Here is a 15,837-nt window from a genome sequence, read left to right on the forward strand (position 1 = left end):
CCTGCACACCAGGTTAGCACGCTCTCTTGAGTCCCTCAAGTCTGACCCTGTGTTCAAGGCAGCAGGAATATTTTTGAGCCCCCTGGTGGTATCTTTTTCTGCCCTAAGTATCTCTAGACAACTCCCGGTAGAAGCCTGTGGTATTCTGCCTTGCACAGGTGAGAAGAGCAAACACAGCAGCCAAGTTATTAAAGGAGTAATACAAAAGGAAGACAGAAATGGTTTCACTATCCCCTGTGCAGGGCTCCCACGCTGCTGCAATGTGATGCCTTAATATTTTCAGCATCCTGCAGCTCTATTTCCTGAGTGTGTACATACACACACTGCTGTGCATCACATAAGCTAAATGATTTTCTTTTTTTTTTTCTAATACCAGCATGAAAAAGCATATCAGTCAGTGGGATTAACGTATTACTTGTCAAATACACTGCAGAAATGTTTAGGCCATTAGCTGCCAGAAGATTTTCCAAGACAGAAAGGGAGAATAGGAATTCAAATGTTTGGTACTAAATGGTAACTCACGGCAAACAGCAAGAGCAAGTTAAAGAGAATAAATCTGCAAGCACCTCAGATACAAATGAATTCAGAATAAGACCCGATAGAAGGAGACCTGTGCGGCTGGGCTGAAAATCAGGAAGGAATTGTACCACAAATGGAAATAAGGTGGCATTTCTGAAGACACGTAGAAACAAACAGATCAAGCATAGAGCGATAGAGGCTGCAAAGCTAAGGCACAAAATGAATTACAGCTAGCACGGGGACACAAAAGGCAATAAGAAAAGGTGTTAGAAATGCTGTCAATATTGGAGAAAAGAGGAAGGAAAATGAAAGCCTGTTATTTAAACTAGAAAACGAGCAAACAAAAGCTCATCCAGAGAAGCCAGAAAAGCTGTGTCCTTTTTGTCTGTCTTCACTAAAAAACTAAATTGCAACAAGATACATAACACCATTAAAATGAACAAGTAGGAATATGGGTGAAATGAAACAAAAACCACTTAAAGAATATTTGGATTCCTCAAATGTGCTCAAATCATTAAAGCCTGGTGAAGTTCACCTTCAGGTGCTGAATGTAGTTTTTGAACCACTTCCCTTGTGAATGACAGAAGCAGGACAAGCATCACCACTGCCTTTAAAAAGGCAGGTTAGGACAATCTAGGCGTGTTCCTCCATAGCCAGAGAGATACTTGATCGGATAATCCTTTCTGAGCACCAGAAGAAGAATAAGGATTACAAAACAGCCCTTTTAGATTGGAAAAAATACTCTCAAACCAGACTGTTTTATTCTTTGGCGAAAGGGTAAATGGTGTAAAAGCTAGAGAAGCTGTGGATGTGATATATCCTGCCTCTAGTGTCTCTAATGTCCCACAGGGAAAAGAGGGTCCAGAAGAAATACCCACATAGCAGGCAGCTGGGAAATCCCTCTCAGAATAGCTATCAATGTTTTTCCATCAGAGTAGGAGAGCATGAAACATGCAGGTCCTCAGTTTTTCCATGAGCAAAGGGAACATCAGCACAGCCACCTTTGTGTCTGAAACCAGGATGGAGCAAGCCCGGGGGAGAACAGGGTATGAACTCAAAATGATGTTGCTAAATGGGAGAAACCATTTTGCAGCCCTGGAATGAAAGAGATGAAATTCGGAAAAGACAACTATCAAATACTACCCCCACCCACTGACAGGAAAAGGCAGCCACAGAGACCAACTATTCTCCATTTTTATTGAGGACAAGATGAGAAAAATATCTGACTTTATTTTTAGTAAAGAAGTAAGTTCTTTCAGTAAAGAATTTGGCTTTTGGCCAAATTCCCTTTCTGCAAGGACAGGTGAGTGGCTGGGGCTGTGGGGTTTGGGCGATCCCCAATGTCTGGTATATAAGAACGTGCTAGGGGCTGGCTAAGGATTGGGTCCTGTCCCAGAGCAGGCAAATGGATGAGGTGTCCTCCTGAATTTCTGTGAAAATATTGTGCTAAGTATCAACTGGTAAGCACAAAAGTAAGGACTGCTTTTTGTAAAATTTTCTCTTTTCTGAGTTATCCTTTATGCAAGCAGGGAATCTGCAGGATGATTCATGCTTGAATGTAATATTCAGCTACCAGATGCCTTGCATAGCCAGAAGTTCCCATGAATACATTTTTCTCTGACTTTCAGTTCATCATTTAATTTTTGCTGGTTCTCAAATCCACAGGAAGACAATCTGCATTTTCCCTTTGCATTTACAGTCCTCAGATTCTCATTGCTTCCTGCTGCAGTACTGTGCACATTAATCTGTTTATACTCAACTGATCTCTTCCTTTTTTTCTGCATTCATCTTGTGGTACAATCCCTTCTTGATTTTCAGCTCAGCCACACTGGTCTCTTAATAATGAATCTTATTTTGAATTCATATGCACTGGCCATACTTTTATAGCCCTTGTAACCACATCTGTGTTTCTCTTCTCTTTCTCTCCTCTTTCTCTCTTTCCAAGAAAAGGTTATAAGTGGCTAGATGAATGTGTGCCAGCAACACTTTGGGCTTAATGACCTGGCCCTGGATGGACAAGATAACCTCTCCAGGTCTCTTCTGGCTTATTTTCCCCAATTCTTTGATTACAGGAAAGAGCATAGCTTAACTGATTTAGACAGATCAAGACTGGTTTCCATTGCCTGCACACTTCTCTCAAACTTCAAAGTAATTTAAGAACAAATCACTTGAACAACCAGGAAAATATGCCAGAAGTCTTCAGACCTGCATCTCTGCTCTGTTCACCAGCCCTTATAGACTCAAAATTGTAAAGCTATTTAGATTAATACTACTAACAATATCAAGTACTTAATCCATATTTAAGAGCCTGTCATCTGGTCACTAGTCAACCTGTAACAATCAGAGAAACTTCTCATCCCTCCTGGTGCCTGCCTTAGTTTCTTTTATGATTAATAAGAAGAAAGCTTTAGAAAAATTCTCTCACCAGATTGGGCTTCCCTTACAGCCTGCCGCACGCTGTCGCCTTCTGCCATGGCTGCTGCTTCCTGAGCCCAGACGACCCCAGCTCTGCTGCGCCTGGAGATCATAGAATCATTGAGTCACAGAGTCATAGAATCGTCTGGGTTGGAAGGGACCTTTCAGATCACTGAGCCCAACCATCAACCTAACACTGACAAAACCATCACTAAACCATATCACTAAGTACTATGTCTACCTGTCTTTAAAATACCTCCAGGGATGATGGTTCCACCACTTCCCTGGGCAGCCTGTTCCAATGCTTGATAACCCTTTCAGTGTAAAAACTTTTCCTAATATCTAATCTAAAACCTCCCCTGGCGCAGGGACCTCATTGAGCAATCCTCGCTCACTCTCACCCTGTTGTTAATGTTTCACTTCACAACAGCAGTCCTTGGGTCACCAATAAAACAGTTAAACTTTCATGTATTTTTATCTTGAAGTCAAACTGAAATAATCTCTGTTCAGCTCCCGAATGTCACGGGAAATCTGCCTTTCGTCTTGAATACGGCCTCTAAGGCTGCATGGCACCTGTCATGGATATTCATGATCAATCACTTCACACGCCAGCTACACTATGGACCTGGACCTGTAGAGAGGATCTACAGCTGGTCATAAATCAAACTTTTGACGCTGTACACCAACTACAGAGCTGGCCTTAACTGTACACGTCTTTTAGTAGTTAAGGTTGTGAGGACACAGGGTTTCATCACCTTTTGACAGACTAACTTCAGTCACACAGGAATGCAGGCATAGCATTGAAGTACTGTCCTCCCAGACCCCTTTTGACTTTAAAACCATGAGCTGTCTGAAAGAGGACTAACATTTTTGCTGTTTATTTCTTTCTGCTTTTCCCCCATAACCCCCTCTAAACTGCTGTCGCTTCCTTTCAGAAAGGCTCTAAGGCATCTCCTCTGCAGATGAAAGCTGCAAATATTTTCTGCAGATATAGAAATGGCTCACAGTGAAATTCTGTATGTTGGGCAGTAAGCAAAACAGGGTTTCTATCACCACATGTCATGGCCCTGAAGCCACCTGCATCCTTTCTTGATTCCCTGCACTGAAATCCCAGTCCCATGTGCTTTATAGCCTCATATCTCTCATCCTCTTCTCAATACACAAAATATAGTCAAGGCTACAAACAGTTAACATTGTTCCTAAGAACTCTGCTATTAGTTGAACAAAGGTTATCCCAAAGGAATTGGGCAGGAGGTCTAGAAAGATGTACTAGGGAAACACTAAGAGACATCCAAACTTTACAGTGAAGAGAAACATGCAACAATAGCTACTTATATGCGTGGTAACGAGCAGCCTAAGCCAATCACAGATCAAATTCTAAAATTAAATGAGGAATAAATTCCTACAGGTGTTGAGTCATTTGACAGAGCAACAGGGAATGCACAGGCTGAAGTGAAAGGAAGAAGAACAGCACAAACAACTCATAAAAAGACAATGGTAAATTGTAAGTGGCTTGTGAAAGGAGGATTGAAGCAAAACTTTAATTATGGCTACAAAGGAGCAGGCTATTCACACAAGATAAATTAAAGTGAAGATAGATGCTAAGAAGGATTTAAATCCAGAATGTAGGATGTATGGCCAGGATCCAGGGAGTGTTAGTCATATTGCAAGAAGATGTACCACAGATAAGTACAAAGCACAGCACGGCAAAGCTAGCAGTATGAGGCTCTGGGCAAGCACTGTGAAAAACAAGCAGAAAAGAAGTACGAGCAGTACGGGCCAGACAATGCAATAGAGAAGAAAAGCTGGAGGGAGAATAGTTATTGGGAAGAATAAAAAGCTTTACTTGGTAATGCTTATGACTTCTGTTAGAAGATTAGGGGGGAAAAAAACACAGCGGGAAAGGGCTTTTCTTTATGAACAACTTTCTAAGAGACTATCATAGCATGGAAAAATTGGGATTTTTCTCTTAATTGGAGGGAACGTCCAAGCAAAACACAGGGAAAGATAAAGCTGATCAACTGAGGCAGGGAAACGAAGAAAACCCAGCACAAATAAAATACAACCACAAATTTAAATTACCTTCCAGGCTCTCAAGATGGGAGTATCTCAAAACCACTGCAAAAAAATTGGAAGTCAGCTCCAGAATAAGACTTGTGGTCTCTCAAAACTGATTAATAGTAAGTGAATACCAAGAAAGCTACATATTGCATAGAAAATCAGGAACAGTTTCACTGTTCAGGCTATCAGCAAGGAACAGGTTAAACGACGTCTTGAATTCCTTTCCAGCTATTTTCCCCTCCAGTTCTAAGTTGTACTTGATGCTATGGGATAAGGTACTCTACCCTGACTCAGAACTGACTGGTTTCAGTAAGTACAAGAGAGAGAAACGGACATTCAGGTGCCCCAGGCAATCTGGACCTATGGAAACTTGTCCAGTCCCAGGGACGTTTCTATGTTCTGTCCTTACTGCTTGGCCTTTCTTTCCCCTTTATAGTGATTTAAAGCATTTTAGGAATGCTGCCTGATTCTTAGAGACAGTCCCTGGTTAAAACAATAGTTAGTTTTAGTGTTCACATAGGTATGTAAAGTCAACGACAGAGAGAGTGCTTCAAAAAACCCAAAAACTAATCAAGAAAAAGAGAGCTAAAATAGGTGTACAAGGGAATGTGAGCTCAGTTTCTAACGTACCAGTCAGTGCTGTTTGATTTGTGATGGTGGAAGAGATCAAGCCTGAATGTCTTTTTCATGCCCCTAACAAACAAGGTGTGCTAGTCCCTCAGACACCCAACACCACAGCTACCTGGATCTGGCAGAACCCAGGCTCTCTGTTCAAAACCTCTGAATAACAGAGAGAGCCTGGAAATGGAAAAATCTGAACATTTACCCGGTTCACTTGCCTGGGACTGAGGCTGGGTCATCCCCTTCATGGAGTGAGAAGGTGGGAGGTACCTGCAGCTGGAAGAAAGATGGATTTGGCATGTCAGGACTTTGGAAAAGCACTTGAGGACCTTTTGGTGTCCCAATAACATTTTCTCCCTGGTGGTATCAGAAGCAAGATCTTACATAGTGCCTTTCAGCAGCAGGTCTCAGGGCACTTCACTGAGCAGATGATAGCAGTATCTCCATTTCAGAGATGAGCAAAAGAGGGAAAAGCCATCCTGAGGAAAGCAGACTCCGCTGAGACCTCTTGCATGTCAGCCCAGCAGTCTATCCATTGAGCTGCCCTGCCTGTAGGATTATCACAGCAAAGGAAAAACACCTACTGATTTATTCTGCCACAGGCTCTGAGGGATAGCTCAGCTACTGAAGACATCACAGCTTGCATCAGCCTTGGGTCTGGAGGAATGCTGCAAGACAGTCGCATCCAGTGCCTCAGTCATCCCTTGGGTGCATTGCCCTCCTCTTCATGCTCACTTCCAGCCTCTGGGTCAGATACTGCCTTGGGAATTTCCTTTTTTGTCCTGACCCCTCAGCTGGCCAGGAACTCCTTTCTGGTGGTGAGTCCTGCACCCTCTCCCACCCAGCTCTGGAGTAAAAAGCTGCTTTTACTCACTGCTAGCCTCTCCTTCAGCGAGAGGCAGCTGGTCATGAGAAAAACGGAATCCTGTAACTACTCTGTTCCTTGCAGCCAGTCACAGGAGCGTCCGGCACCAGGGGCATCTATCGGGTAGCAAAGGAGATGGCACAGCTATAGGATGTGGCAGCAGGACCCCAAGGTTCAGTTCTGACTACACTACCTGTCAGGCACCTTGAGAATGTATTTTAAGTTTCCTAGCCTTAACTCTACTGGCCATAAAACAAAAGTCAAGCAGCACTAATCTCCTGTACATCTGGGGTGAACGGTGTCATTTATTAATCCGGCTACAGGACTAAGAGAATCTCAGGGAAGGCATTAATTACAGCTTTTCCATTTTTTTCCATGCATCCCCCAGTAAATAGCCTGATTGTTTTATTCTTTGCAAGCTTTTCTATGTCAGGAGACATAATGCACTGAACAATTTCAAATCTTTGCCATCACAGAGCGGGTTTTCTCACCATATCCCAGCACACAGCTGATTTTTTTGACTACAGTTTAAGTTGGATTGCAATTGTGTAATCAGTGTTTCATCAGGGCAAGCTGCCAGGGACAGAGAACATGTAAATCCCCCAAATACCTCTGTTCTGATAAAAAAAAAAAAACTTGCAGATCTAATCCAGAGAGATGTAAGCTCTTTGACAGTGACCTCTCCCAGATGCAAGCACAGACAGATATTATACGACCCTTCTGCATTCTAGGGACTGTCATTTCCACCAAAACGTTAATCAGATCCTTCCCTGCCAGCTCCCTCCATTGAAACACCAAGGGCCAGGGAGATCAGGGGCTCATCCAAGATTCATTAACTCTGGTTCTCTGCATTTTCATAACGAGCTTGCGGTGCCATCCATTCTTTTCAGCCTCCCCCTGCAGGGACCACAGGGATCAATCTGCTAACACGGGGAGTGCGAGTAGCTCTCACCAGCTCCAGCAAGAAACGCAGCCATGTTGGTTCTCCCTGCACCAGGTCCCAGAGGGACAGGCACAAAATTAGAGATTTTTTTGCTTTTTTAAAAAGCTGCCCTAAACATACAGCTTTTGGGTCTCCAGGGATCATGACACTTTGTAGCACAATTAATTTTGTCCTGATCATCCTGTGCCCAGGACAGCCTGCTCTCCACTGGCACTCGTGGCAATTTTCCTCTGACTTTGGCAAGGAGAAAAGTTATACTCGTGTAGGAAGAATAATTCATCTGTGCCTCTTCCTCCTTATGCTAACTTCCCCAAAGACGTTCACTTTTCCAAGGAGCTGAGCAGCCTCTGATCCACCTGACATGAGTAGGACCAGTGGGCTCAGCCTTTCCCAGATGCCACCCCCATAGCACATGTTAACTTCCCTCTGCTCAACACGCCTTTCTTCCAGAAATATCCTCTCCTGCCTCAGCAGCTTAACTGGAGAACATCTTCTGGCTGTGATCGAATACTGAATCAGGCACTTGCCCTACCCTCCTCTTCTATCCCCAGCCTGGGATCTTGCATGGGGTTGTGCCTATCACACAACAGCCAAGTCCTGCATCACACACCTGCAAACACTCTGAGTGCTCCACTTGTGCAAACAGCAACCTTGAACACAGAAAGGTTTTTCGCACATGTCCACAAAAACCACCTCTGGTGTTTTCCTGGCCACCCAGGAGGTACAGAGCAGCAGCACAGCACATGCTCAAGCAGCAGGCGATGCTTTACGTTGCTCTTACCACACCTGGTCACCAGAGCCTTGCTGGCTTCCCCAGGAGCAGAGCTAGACCCATGTGTTTTGAGTGATTGCAGACACAGGCTCAAAGCATGAGTCCTGCACAACAGCAGGAGGTTTAATGAAGTCAAATTAAGCTACGTTCACTCTTCAGGCTACTGCACTCACCTCCAGCCCTTCTGCTTTCCAAGTCTATTTCTAAGCAGCTCCTCAAACACTATAAGGATACAGAACCTCTGCAGATTTCCAGTATCTTCCTGTGGAGAGCTATCAGATATTGATCTGGTCCTTCTTTACATTTATTACCAGCAGCCAGTCCCATTTGTGTTTGAGCAAAACAAAATTCCCAGGCCTAGCAGAGGTTTCACTAGTCCCAGCACTTGCTCTTTTAAACCTATTTCTCTGCCTGGCAAACAGGGAAAAGCTCATCAGATGCAATGGGAATGGTACACGTGGGTTGTGAGGTAGCATAGGCATGCACCAGCTACAGCAAGAGATGCTAGGTGATGAAGGTGTCCCTGTTCAGGTCAGTTATTACATCCACTGCAGTCCCATCTGTGGTGCCTGACAAAGGCAGATAGCGTTTCCACCCCAGCCGATGAGCAATGATGCTGGTGATATGCTGGTATCTGCTTTCCACCACCCCTTCCATCTCCTGTTCCCACAGCTGGCATGTCTTTGCGGTCTGGCATTCAGCCTTTAGATGTCTCCAGGTGCTCCTCTGTAGTCCTTAGTAAACAGAGGAAAGCCCAGTGGTACTTGGTGACAGAGAAATCCACTAGTGCCAACATTTATTAGCTTTAATAAACCCATAACAACAAAAAAAAGGCAATCACATTGTTTTCCAGGACTTCTAGCTATGCCTAGACTACGTGAGAAGATCTAGCCACGCCAGTCTTTTGAGATGCAGAGGGCAACTCAAGAGGTATATATTCAATTGACTTCAAAGAACCTTTGAGTGCTCACAGACTTGCGAGAGATTTGTTTGTAGAAATAATCACTCTCAGAAGCAAAGTGTACATGGCACTTTTTCTCCATCTCTCATTCAGCTTTCCCTCTAACAATAAATCACTAAAGAGACTCAACACAGAACACCTTAGCATTGTACCCATCTAGAAATATTTCTTTGCTGTATAAACTCAGATTAATATTCATTCTCTCTGAGATAAAGACAGCTAGAAATAATTTGAGGCAATAAAACCAGTTTTCAGCATTCCCGCACTTCCCATTGTTAACAAGCAGACGATCTTATAACAGTAAAGTCTGAGGAATAATTCTTCTCTTATACTAGATCTTATTGACTAGACATGACAGATGGTGTTTCTATTACTATCCGTCTTTATGCCATTCTAAAAGAGGCCTCATCTAATGCAGCCCAGGCTGTGTTTTCAGTCTTAACCTCTCAGATAAGCAAACCCCATTTCATCAGGTTAATGGATCCTTACTTGATTCAGGAAGGTAATTTTCCTTAAAGTTATTCTAATCAAGTACTCAGAGCCCAAATTGTCCTGGCTGATTGACTGCCAGCAATGGGCAAATCTTTCGACTAAGGACCATATTTATTTTCAAAGAGGGAAAACAAGTTATTATTATTATTGCAGAATCAATTCTATCATGCATTCAGTGACTTCTCAAATACTGTTTTTTACTGCAGTCGCAGAATTAAAGATAAAAGTAAAGTTAATGCAGCCTTCCTCTCAGTAGTTGTATTAAATAACAGGCAGGAAAGGAAAATTAGAGAGAGATGGCCTGCTGTCTATTCGTACCCCCTCAATTAACTGCCCCTATGGTAGTAACATCTGACCCTAATCAGCAAAGACCCCTTCAAACTTGTCTTCCTCCATCAGCCTCCAAACTGAGGGCTGTCAGCCCAAGTAACTTTGCCACCAGGCTGGGAAGCAGTGACGGAGGACTATCCACCTTCTAAAAGAAAAATTCTGAAGGAAAACCAGTGCCTCAAGGATGCTGCCTGCAAGTCCCATCACCAGCTCAGGACCTGGCTCCACAAGGACAGTTTGGTGCTACAGCTGCTCGTGTGCGCGCTGACAGGTCATATGGAGACAGGGACCATAGTGCTCTGCTGCCTTGGCTCTTGGCTGACTCAAGTCACTCCAGGCAGAAACCCCACCAGCTGTGGGGCTGTCCACACTGCTTGAAGAAGCAGATGGGAGGCCCGACCTCTCCTCCTCTCTCTCTCACCTACTGCAAGACTGGTCCAGCAATTGAGTTGGTGTAAGGACAAGGAGAAAAAGCAACCATCCCAAAGCTGTGCAGAAAACCAGCCACAGAAACAAGAACTGGGCCCACAATTCTTCTCCACAACTACTTCTCAATGCACCTATTACCTTTCACACAGCCTCACAAGGAGGACTGGTAGCCCTGATGCGCTATCAGACATTCAATACTGGCTTTCCACCCCCAGAAAATCTGATCCCCCAGGAGCCTCAGCTGCAGTTTGCAGGGCAAGCAAAGTGAGGTAGTTGACACAAAAACTGGTTCTTTACCATTTTCTGAGCAGCTGAGCTGTTGTCCTAACAGCTCCACTGAAGTTATTGCTGCCTCAAATGAAACAATCGTTTTCCGTTATTTTTATCTACTAGACACAATTCTTTTAGGGTTTAGTCAGGCAGAGTATTACATTGTAATATCAAGCAGGCATCTTTAAAACAGTGATTATTCTGCAGGAATAACTGCAGGAAAGATGCTGGAGAATACATAAACTCCTTTCTGCCACTGTAGGAGAAGACCAGGTTCGAGACCATCTAAGGAACCTGAAGGTGCACAAATCCATGGGACCTGATGAGATTCATCTGCGGGTCCTAAGGGAACTGGAGGATGAAATTGCCAAGCAACTATCCAGCATATTTGAGAAATCATGGCAGTTTAGTGAAGTTCCTGCTGGCTGGAAAAGGGAAAACATAACCCCCATTTTTAAAATAGCAAAAAAGGAAGACCCAGGGAACTACAGGCCAGTCAGTCTCACCTCTGTAGCTGGAAAGATCATGAAGCAGAGCCTCCTGGAAATTATGCTAAGGCACTTGGGAAATAAGGAAATGATCAGTGACAGCCAACACAGCTTCACTAAAGGCAAATCGTGGCCTTCTACAATGTCATTACATCATGGGTGGATAAGAGCATTTCAAAGCAAGGTAGGAGACAGTCTTAGAAGATCAGTCATTTTCACCATGTTGGAGAACTCATTTTGAGACAAAAGCTTCTGATAGAGATTGATTTTTTCAGACTTCTGGCCTCCTCTGGATTGGAGAAGGAATGTGGTCTGCTCCAGGCTTGAATGCCAGGTGAAAAGGGTGTGTTTGAATAAGAGGCTCCCAAACCAAAGTCAGAAAGTATAGCTAGGCTCAGGCTCAAGGATTAAAAGTTCCCAAGCTTTCTCAAATGTCTCTGTTTCGGGTCCTCTCGTGTAGCCTATCACATTTAAAACACACAGCACGCGTCAGGAGAGGCAGCCTTTTAAAACAGTGCTCTCCTCGAATATCATTACGGGCTTGATTGCAGACACCTTTGGGCTCAGAGCAAGCACCACTGAAATTGTTCAGACAGGGGATCAATAGAGGGGCATAAGTTAAAAAACACGTTACTTGTGAAGACAGCCTCCAGGGACAGCCCTGAAACTGTCCCCACAGTTAAACAATCCAGAAGAAGTAGGCATCCGTCCCTGGTAATTACTGCTGGGAAACAAGGCACCAGAGCAGCAGGAAGAAAAGATGAGTTTGATTCTTACTAGGTCTCACCTGCTACACCAGTTTTTTAAATAAGCACTGTACGATGGAGAGAACTTTTCCCTGGGCCTGACGCAAACCTGCATAAATTCGGTGAATGGACCTGAAGCAAAATTCCCCCCCCATCCAGTTTCCAGTGTCTGGGAATAACTGACTCCAGCTGCTTTGTAGAGAACCACAAAGAGGCTCCACAGCTATCGGATAAGCTGCCCCACTAGGTTCCTCATTGCCTTTATTGAGTATCGGGTCAGACCCCATGCACAGAAGTGTCTGTGATCAATGAACCCATGATTTGCTAGTTCTGCCCAAGGGCTTATTCACAGTTAATCCAAACCAACCTGATTCATGAAAACTGGCTGGAAATCTCATCAGAATGGGCTTTGCAGACAGATTTCTGCACTTTTGCTTCCAGCACTGACTGAAAATAAAGCAAAAAGAGACTCCATCCTCCTCTGAGTTATTTTGTCAGATCTGGAGATGGGTGATTAATTCATAAAAAATAATAGTAGCTCACTCATTTTCTGCCTTTTCCTCCCCCCCAATTTGTTTTTCAAAACTATTTGTCAAGTAGTTTCTGCAAACAATTTCAGGTACTTCAACAGCATTAGTGATCTTCAATACAAACAGGCACAAGGGGACAGATCGGTTACATTGTATACCAGAGTTTTCCACCTGGATAAGCATACATCTTAAAAACAGGTTTGCAGTGCAGATTTGCACAACTCTCATTCTGAAGCTCTTTCATGGATATTTTGGACAATTGCCTCAAAAAAGCCCACTCCCACAAGCATTCCTCACATGATGTCTGTCTGCGTGAGCGCTCCCAGCCAGGGAACACAGAAAGAACGGGAACACAATCAAAGCACGTTACTTACGGAAATATCTGCAGCAAGTCTCAAAGAAATGTGTTGGTGGAGTCTCCCCAGATGGAGGGATTTCCATGGAGGAAGCAGTAAAGGGGTCCAAGACAAAAAAAGAGCACTACGAACTGTTTAAACTTTAGGATGTGTCTGAGATGTATGTAGGGAATGAATATAAAGTTATTTCTTCTTGTACCCACAGTAACACTTTTCTACCATGGTGACGTAAAGAGAACAAATGGTGAAACAAGCTCTTGGCCTCACAGTAACATTGTTCTGTTTGTTGTCCCTGAAGGCTTTCAGTTAATCTTCATCTGTGGGTTTGGCCAGAGAAATGTACTGGTGAACCTCCCCTCTCTGATTTCTGAATGCAAACATAAAACTTCTTGACAATTCTTTAACTCTTTAATTCATCATTCATGTGCTTCAGGGGAGTCTTTTGTATTTTCTGTACCGCTCAGTGCCTTTGCAAGTGTAGAGTTACTGGTGAGGTCTCTTTCCGACTTGCACGTGCTCCAGAGCAGGGCTCCTGTAGAAAGAGCTGGTCCCACAGGGAGGATAGACACCTAAAACAGGGATGGTGTGGGGCTGGCTTGGCCGGACCTGGTCTGTCTCAGCCCTAGAGCTTCCTCCTTTTTTCACATTCCCTGTTGGTGAATGGAAAGAAACTCAAAGGATTTGTCTGTATCAAGCCAACTTTCCAAAAGTGATGAGCAATCAGAATTGATGCCGTATGTCTTCAAGAGATCATATTCAGCTTAATGCCTAAAATTAAATTTAGGCTTTGGTGAATGGCAAGCAGGAGGGAAAAGCGCTGTAACTGACTGCTCAGCTTCTCCCAAAAGCCAGTTCTCCTGTGGGTGCCAAACACTTCTCAAGCACCCCCCACTGTTTACACATGCAAGAATCACTTTGCCATTCAAGTGCAGTCTGCAGCAAAGCAGGAGCACGCCAGGCAGGTAGAGCTGTATTCCTAAGGCAAAATAACCTGGGGTCTTTAATTGGCCAAGAGAGGCACTTCGCTTTCTTCAGCCTTGTCTTCAAAATCCACTGTAAAAATGAAATTTGCCGCTCCTGAGAGTTGGTACCCTGCAGAACGACAGAGCCTGATACAGGTGGCCAGCTGGCCATCTATCCATGCCCCCTGTGCCCCCATCCCCACAGCACCCAACCGTCTCAAAGGTACCAGCAGCTCCCTCCTGGTTCAGACACAGGGCTCCAGAGAATGCAGCTATTTCAGCCTCAATGCTGAGGTTGCTAAACCACCTGCAGCATGTTAGTTCTTAAATAAGGCTGATTGATGAGCAGTGTACTGATCGTTATAGGGGAGATAAACCAGACATTCAAGATGCTTGTGACAGAGTAATTCATAGCACATGATAAGATGCCATTGGATCCCTTGAGATTAAGAGCTTGATTCTCCTCTCACCTATTTTGGTGAGAAACAGGAGGAGCTGCCTTGTCTGTGGAGCTAAACCTGTAGTAAAATGGTTTAATAGAAAAAAAACTACTCCTTGGGTGTTGGCAGGACAGCACTGGACTGAGGACATCTGGGTCCCCAGACCTCAATACCATCTGGCTGCCCAGGGAACCCAGCTCCTTTCTGTACAGAGGACCCTGCAGACCCTTGGAGTCTGTGGGCTTCCAGGCTCCCTGGCACAGAGGCAGGAGCCTGAAAGCCCCACAACAAGCTTGCAGTTTCCACTGCTGCTCTTGGCAGGGAATCCCAGACGTCTGGGGTCTTCTACACACCTAGATAGGCCCAAGTCTCCTCAAGCCATGTGAACTGCCCTTCAGACCCCAGTAACTAGTGTCAAAGCCACATACACTGGGTCAGGGATACAAAGCCCTCCTCAGAGACAGCAGAGCGGGAATGAGGTACATAAGAGCAGGAATTCAGGCACTGATGACTTTAAGGTCACCACGGAGAGTAAGGAAAAAAAGCGATACAACATGAGGGGAGCTCAATTTGCCGTGAAAATCATAGACAGAGGTAATAAAAGCTTTATAAAATATTCATTCTGCCTCAGAGTTTATGCACAGGAATGTCAAGGCAAACATGCCCCAACCAAACACCACCTGGGAGATGCTGAGGCAGTTCTCCTGCCCAGTCCCCCCAGCACATTAACACATCAGATCAGTGCAACCAGGGCTGGACAATACTTCAGCTTATAAAAAGGTCAAGGTTATTTTCCAGCCAGCTGCATTTGGTATGTGGAGCAGCCCCAGCTAATCACATCTGTCTGCCCCTAATGCTCCATCCCTACACGATTTCAGAACAGCTACTTTGACTAGAGACAGTAAAACCAAATAAATGTGTCTTTCTAAAGGGCTATGTAGGAAATCTGCAGTGTGCAAGTCCAGAATAAACAGGAAACTGTAGGAAAATTACATCTAGTGGTTGCCACAGAGAAATAAACCCTGGGGATGAATCACATGGGGCAACCAAGGAGGGAAGGAATTATCATAACTGAGACTGAAGACAGGAGACCTTGCTGAGACACTGTGGTGGGAATGAGGGTGAGAAGGAACTAGCTACAAGCTTGTCCAGTAAGTGTGAGACCAAGAACTCTGCCTCTGGACTTGGTTGGAGGTAGCAGCAGTGACAGGAGCTCTCACGACTTTGTGTTGTACCCCAGTGCCTCCCACAGCCAGGGAGACATGCAGGAACCAGCTCATCCAGCCTGTCACCCCACCAGTGAAGAAACACCGATTCAGTGCAGAAGGTTGAAACCCAGGCACAAACACCCTCCTCAAGCCCCTCACATCACCAGGGTGGAAGATGGATCATTACTAATTAAAACAGAATGTTTTGGTTTCACAAGGATCTCAGGGAGTCAACGGCTGCTGGAGCGAGCAGCCTATTTCATGAGAATTTCGCAGGGGAATAATTTAATGGAGCTCAGATAAAAGGCAGCCACCTGGAACTCAGATTTAGAAGAAATTGCTTTTTTTCTGAATTACTGGTTTGGAGGTTAAATAAGGAATATTCATCTGACTGTACTTTTCTTGCACATTTTCCCTGATCAGTGCACT

At 44.4% G+C, this 15,837-nt stretch overlaps 1 protein-coding gene across 2 annotated transcripts in view; it reads right to left on the bottom strand.

The window, feature by feature from the left end:
- SLC15A2 (solute carrier family 15 (oligopeptide transporter), member 2) overlaps positions 1–3,224 on the bottom strand; it is a 48,078-nt gene extending 44,854 nt beyond the window's left edge. The window contains exons 1-2 of one of the 2 annotated variants that reach the window (XM_014940100.1): positions 3,191–3,224; positions 2,945–3,036 (exon numbers count right to left, since the gene is read on the bottom strand). In XM_014940100.1, the coding sequence (XP_014795586.1) occupies positions 2,945–2,993 (49 nt within the window). In that variant the 5' untranslated portion in view covers positions 2,994–3,036; positions 3,191–3,224. Of the gene's footprint in view, positions 1–2,944; positions 3,053–3,190 lie in introns of those variants that run through there. The other variant, XM_014940080.1, reaches the window with a different exon arrangement.
- Between the last annotated feature and the right edge of the window lie 12,613 nt (positions 3,225–15,837).

Source organism: Calidris pugnax, unplaced genomic scaffold, assembly GCF_001431845.1.
Source record: "Calidris pugnax isolate Ruff unplaced genomic scaffold, ASM143184v1 scaffold21, whole genome shotgun sequence".
Classification (NCBI taxonomy): Eukaryota; Metazoa; Chordata; class Aves; order Charadriiformes; family Scolopacidae; genus Calidris; species Calidris pugnax.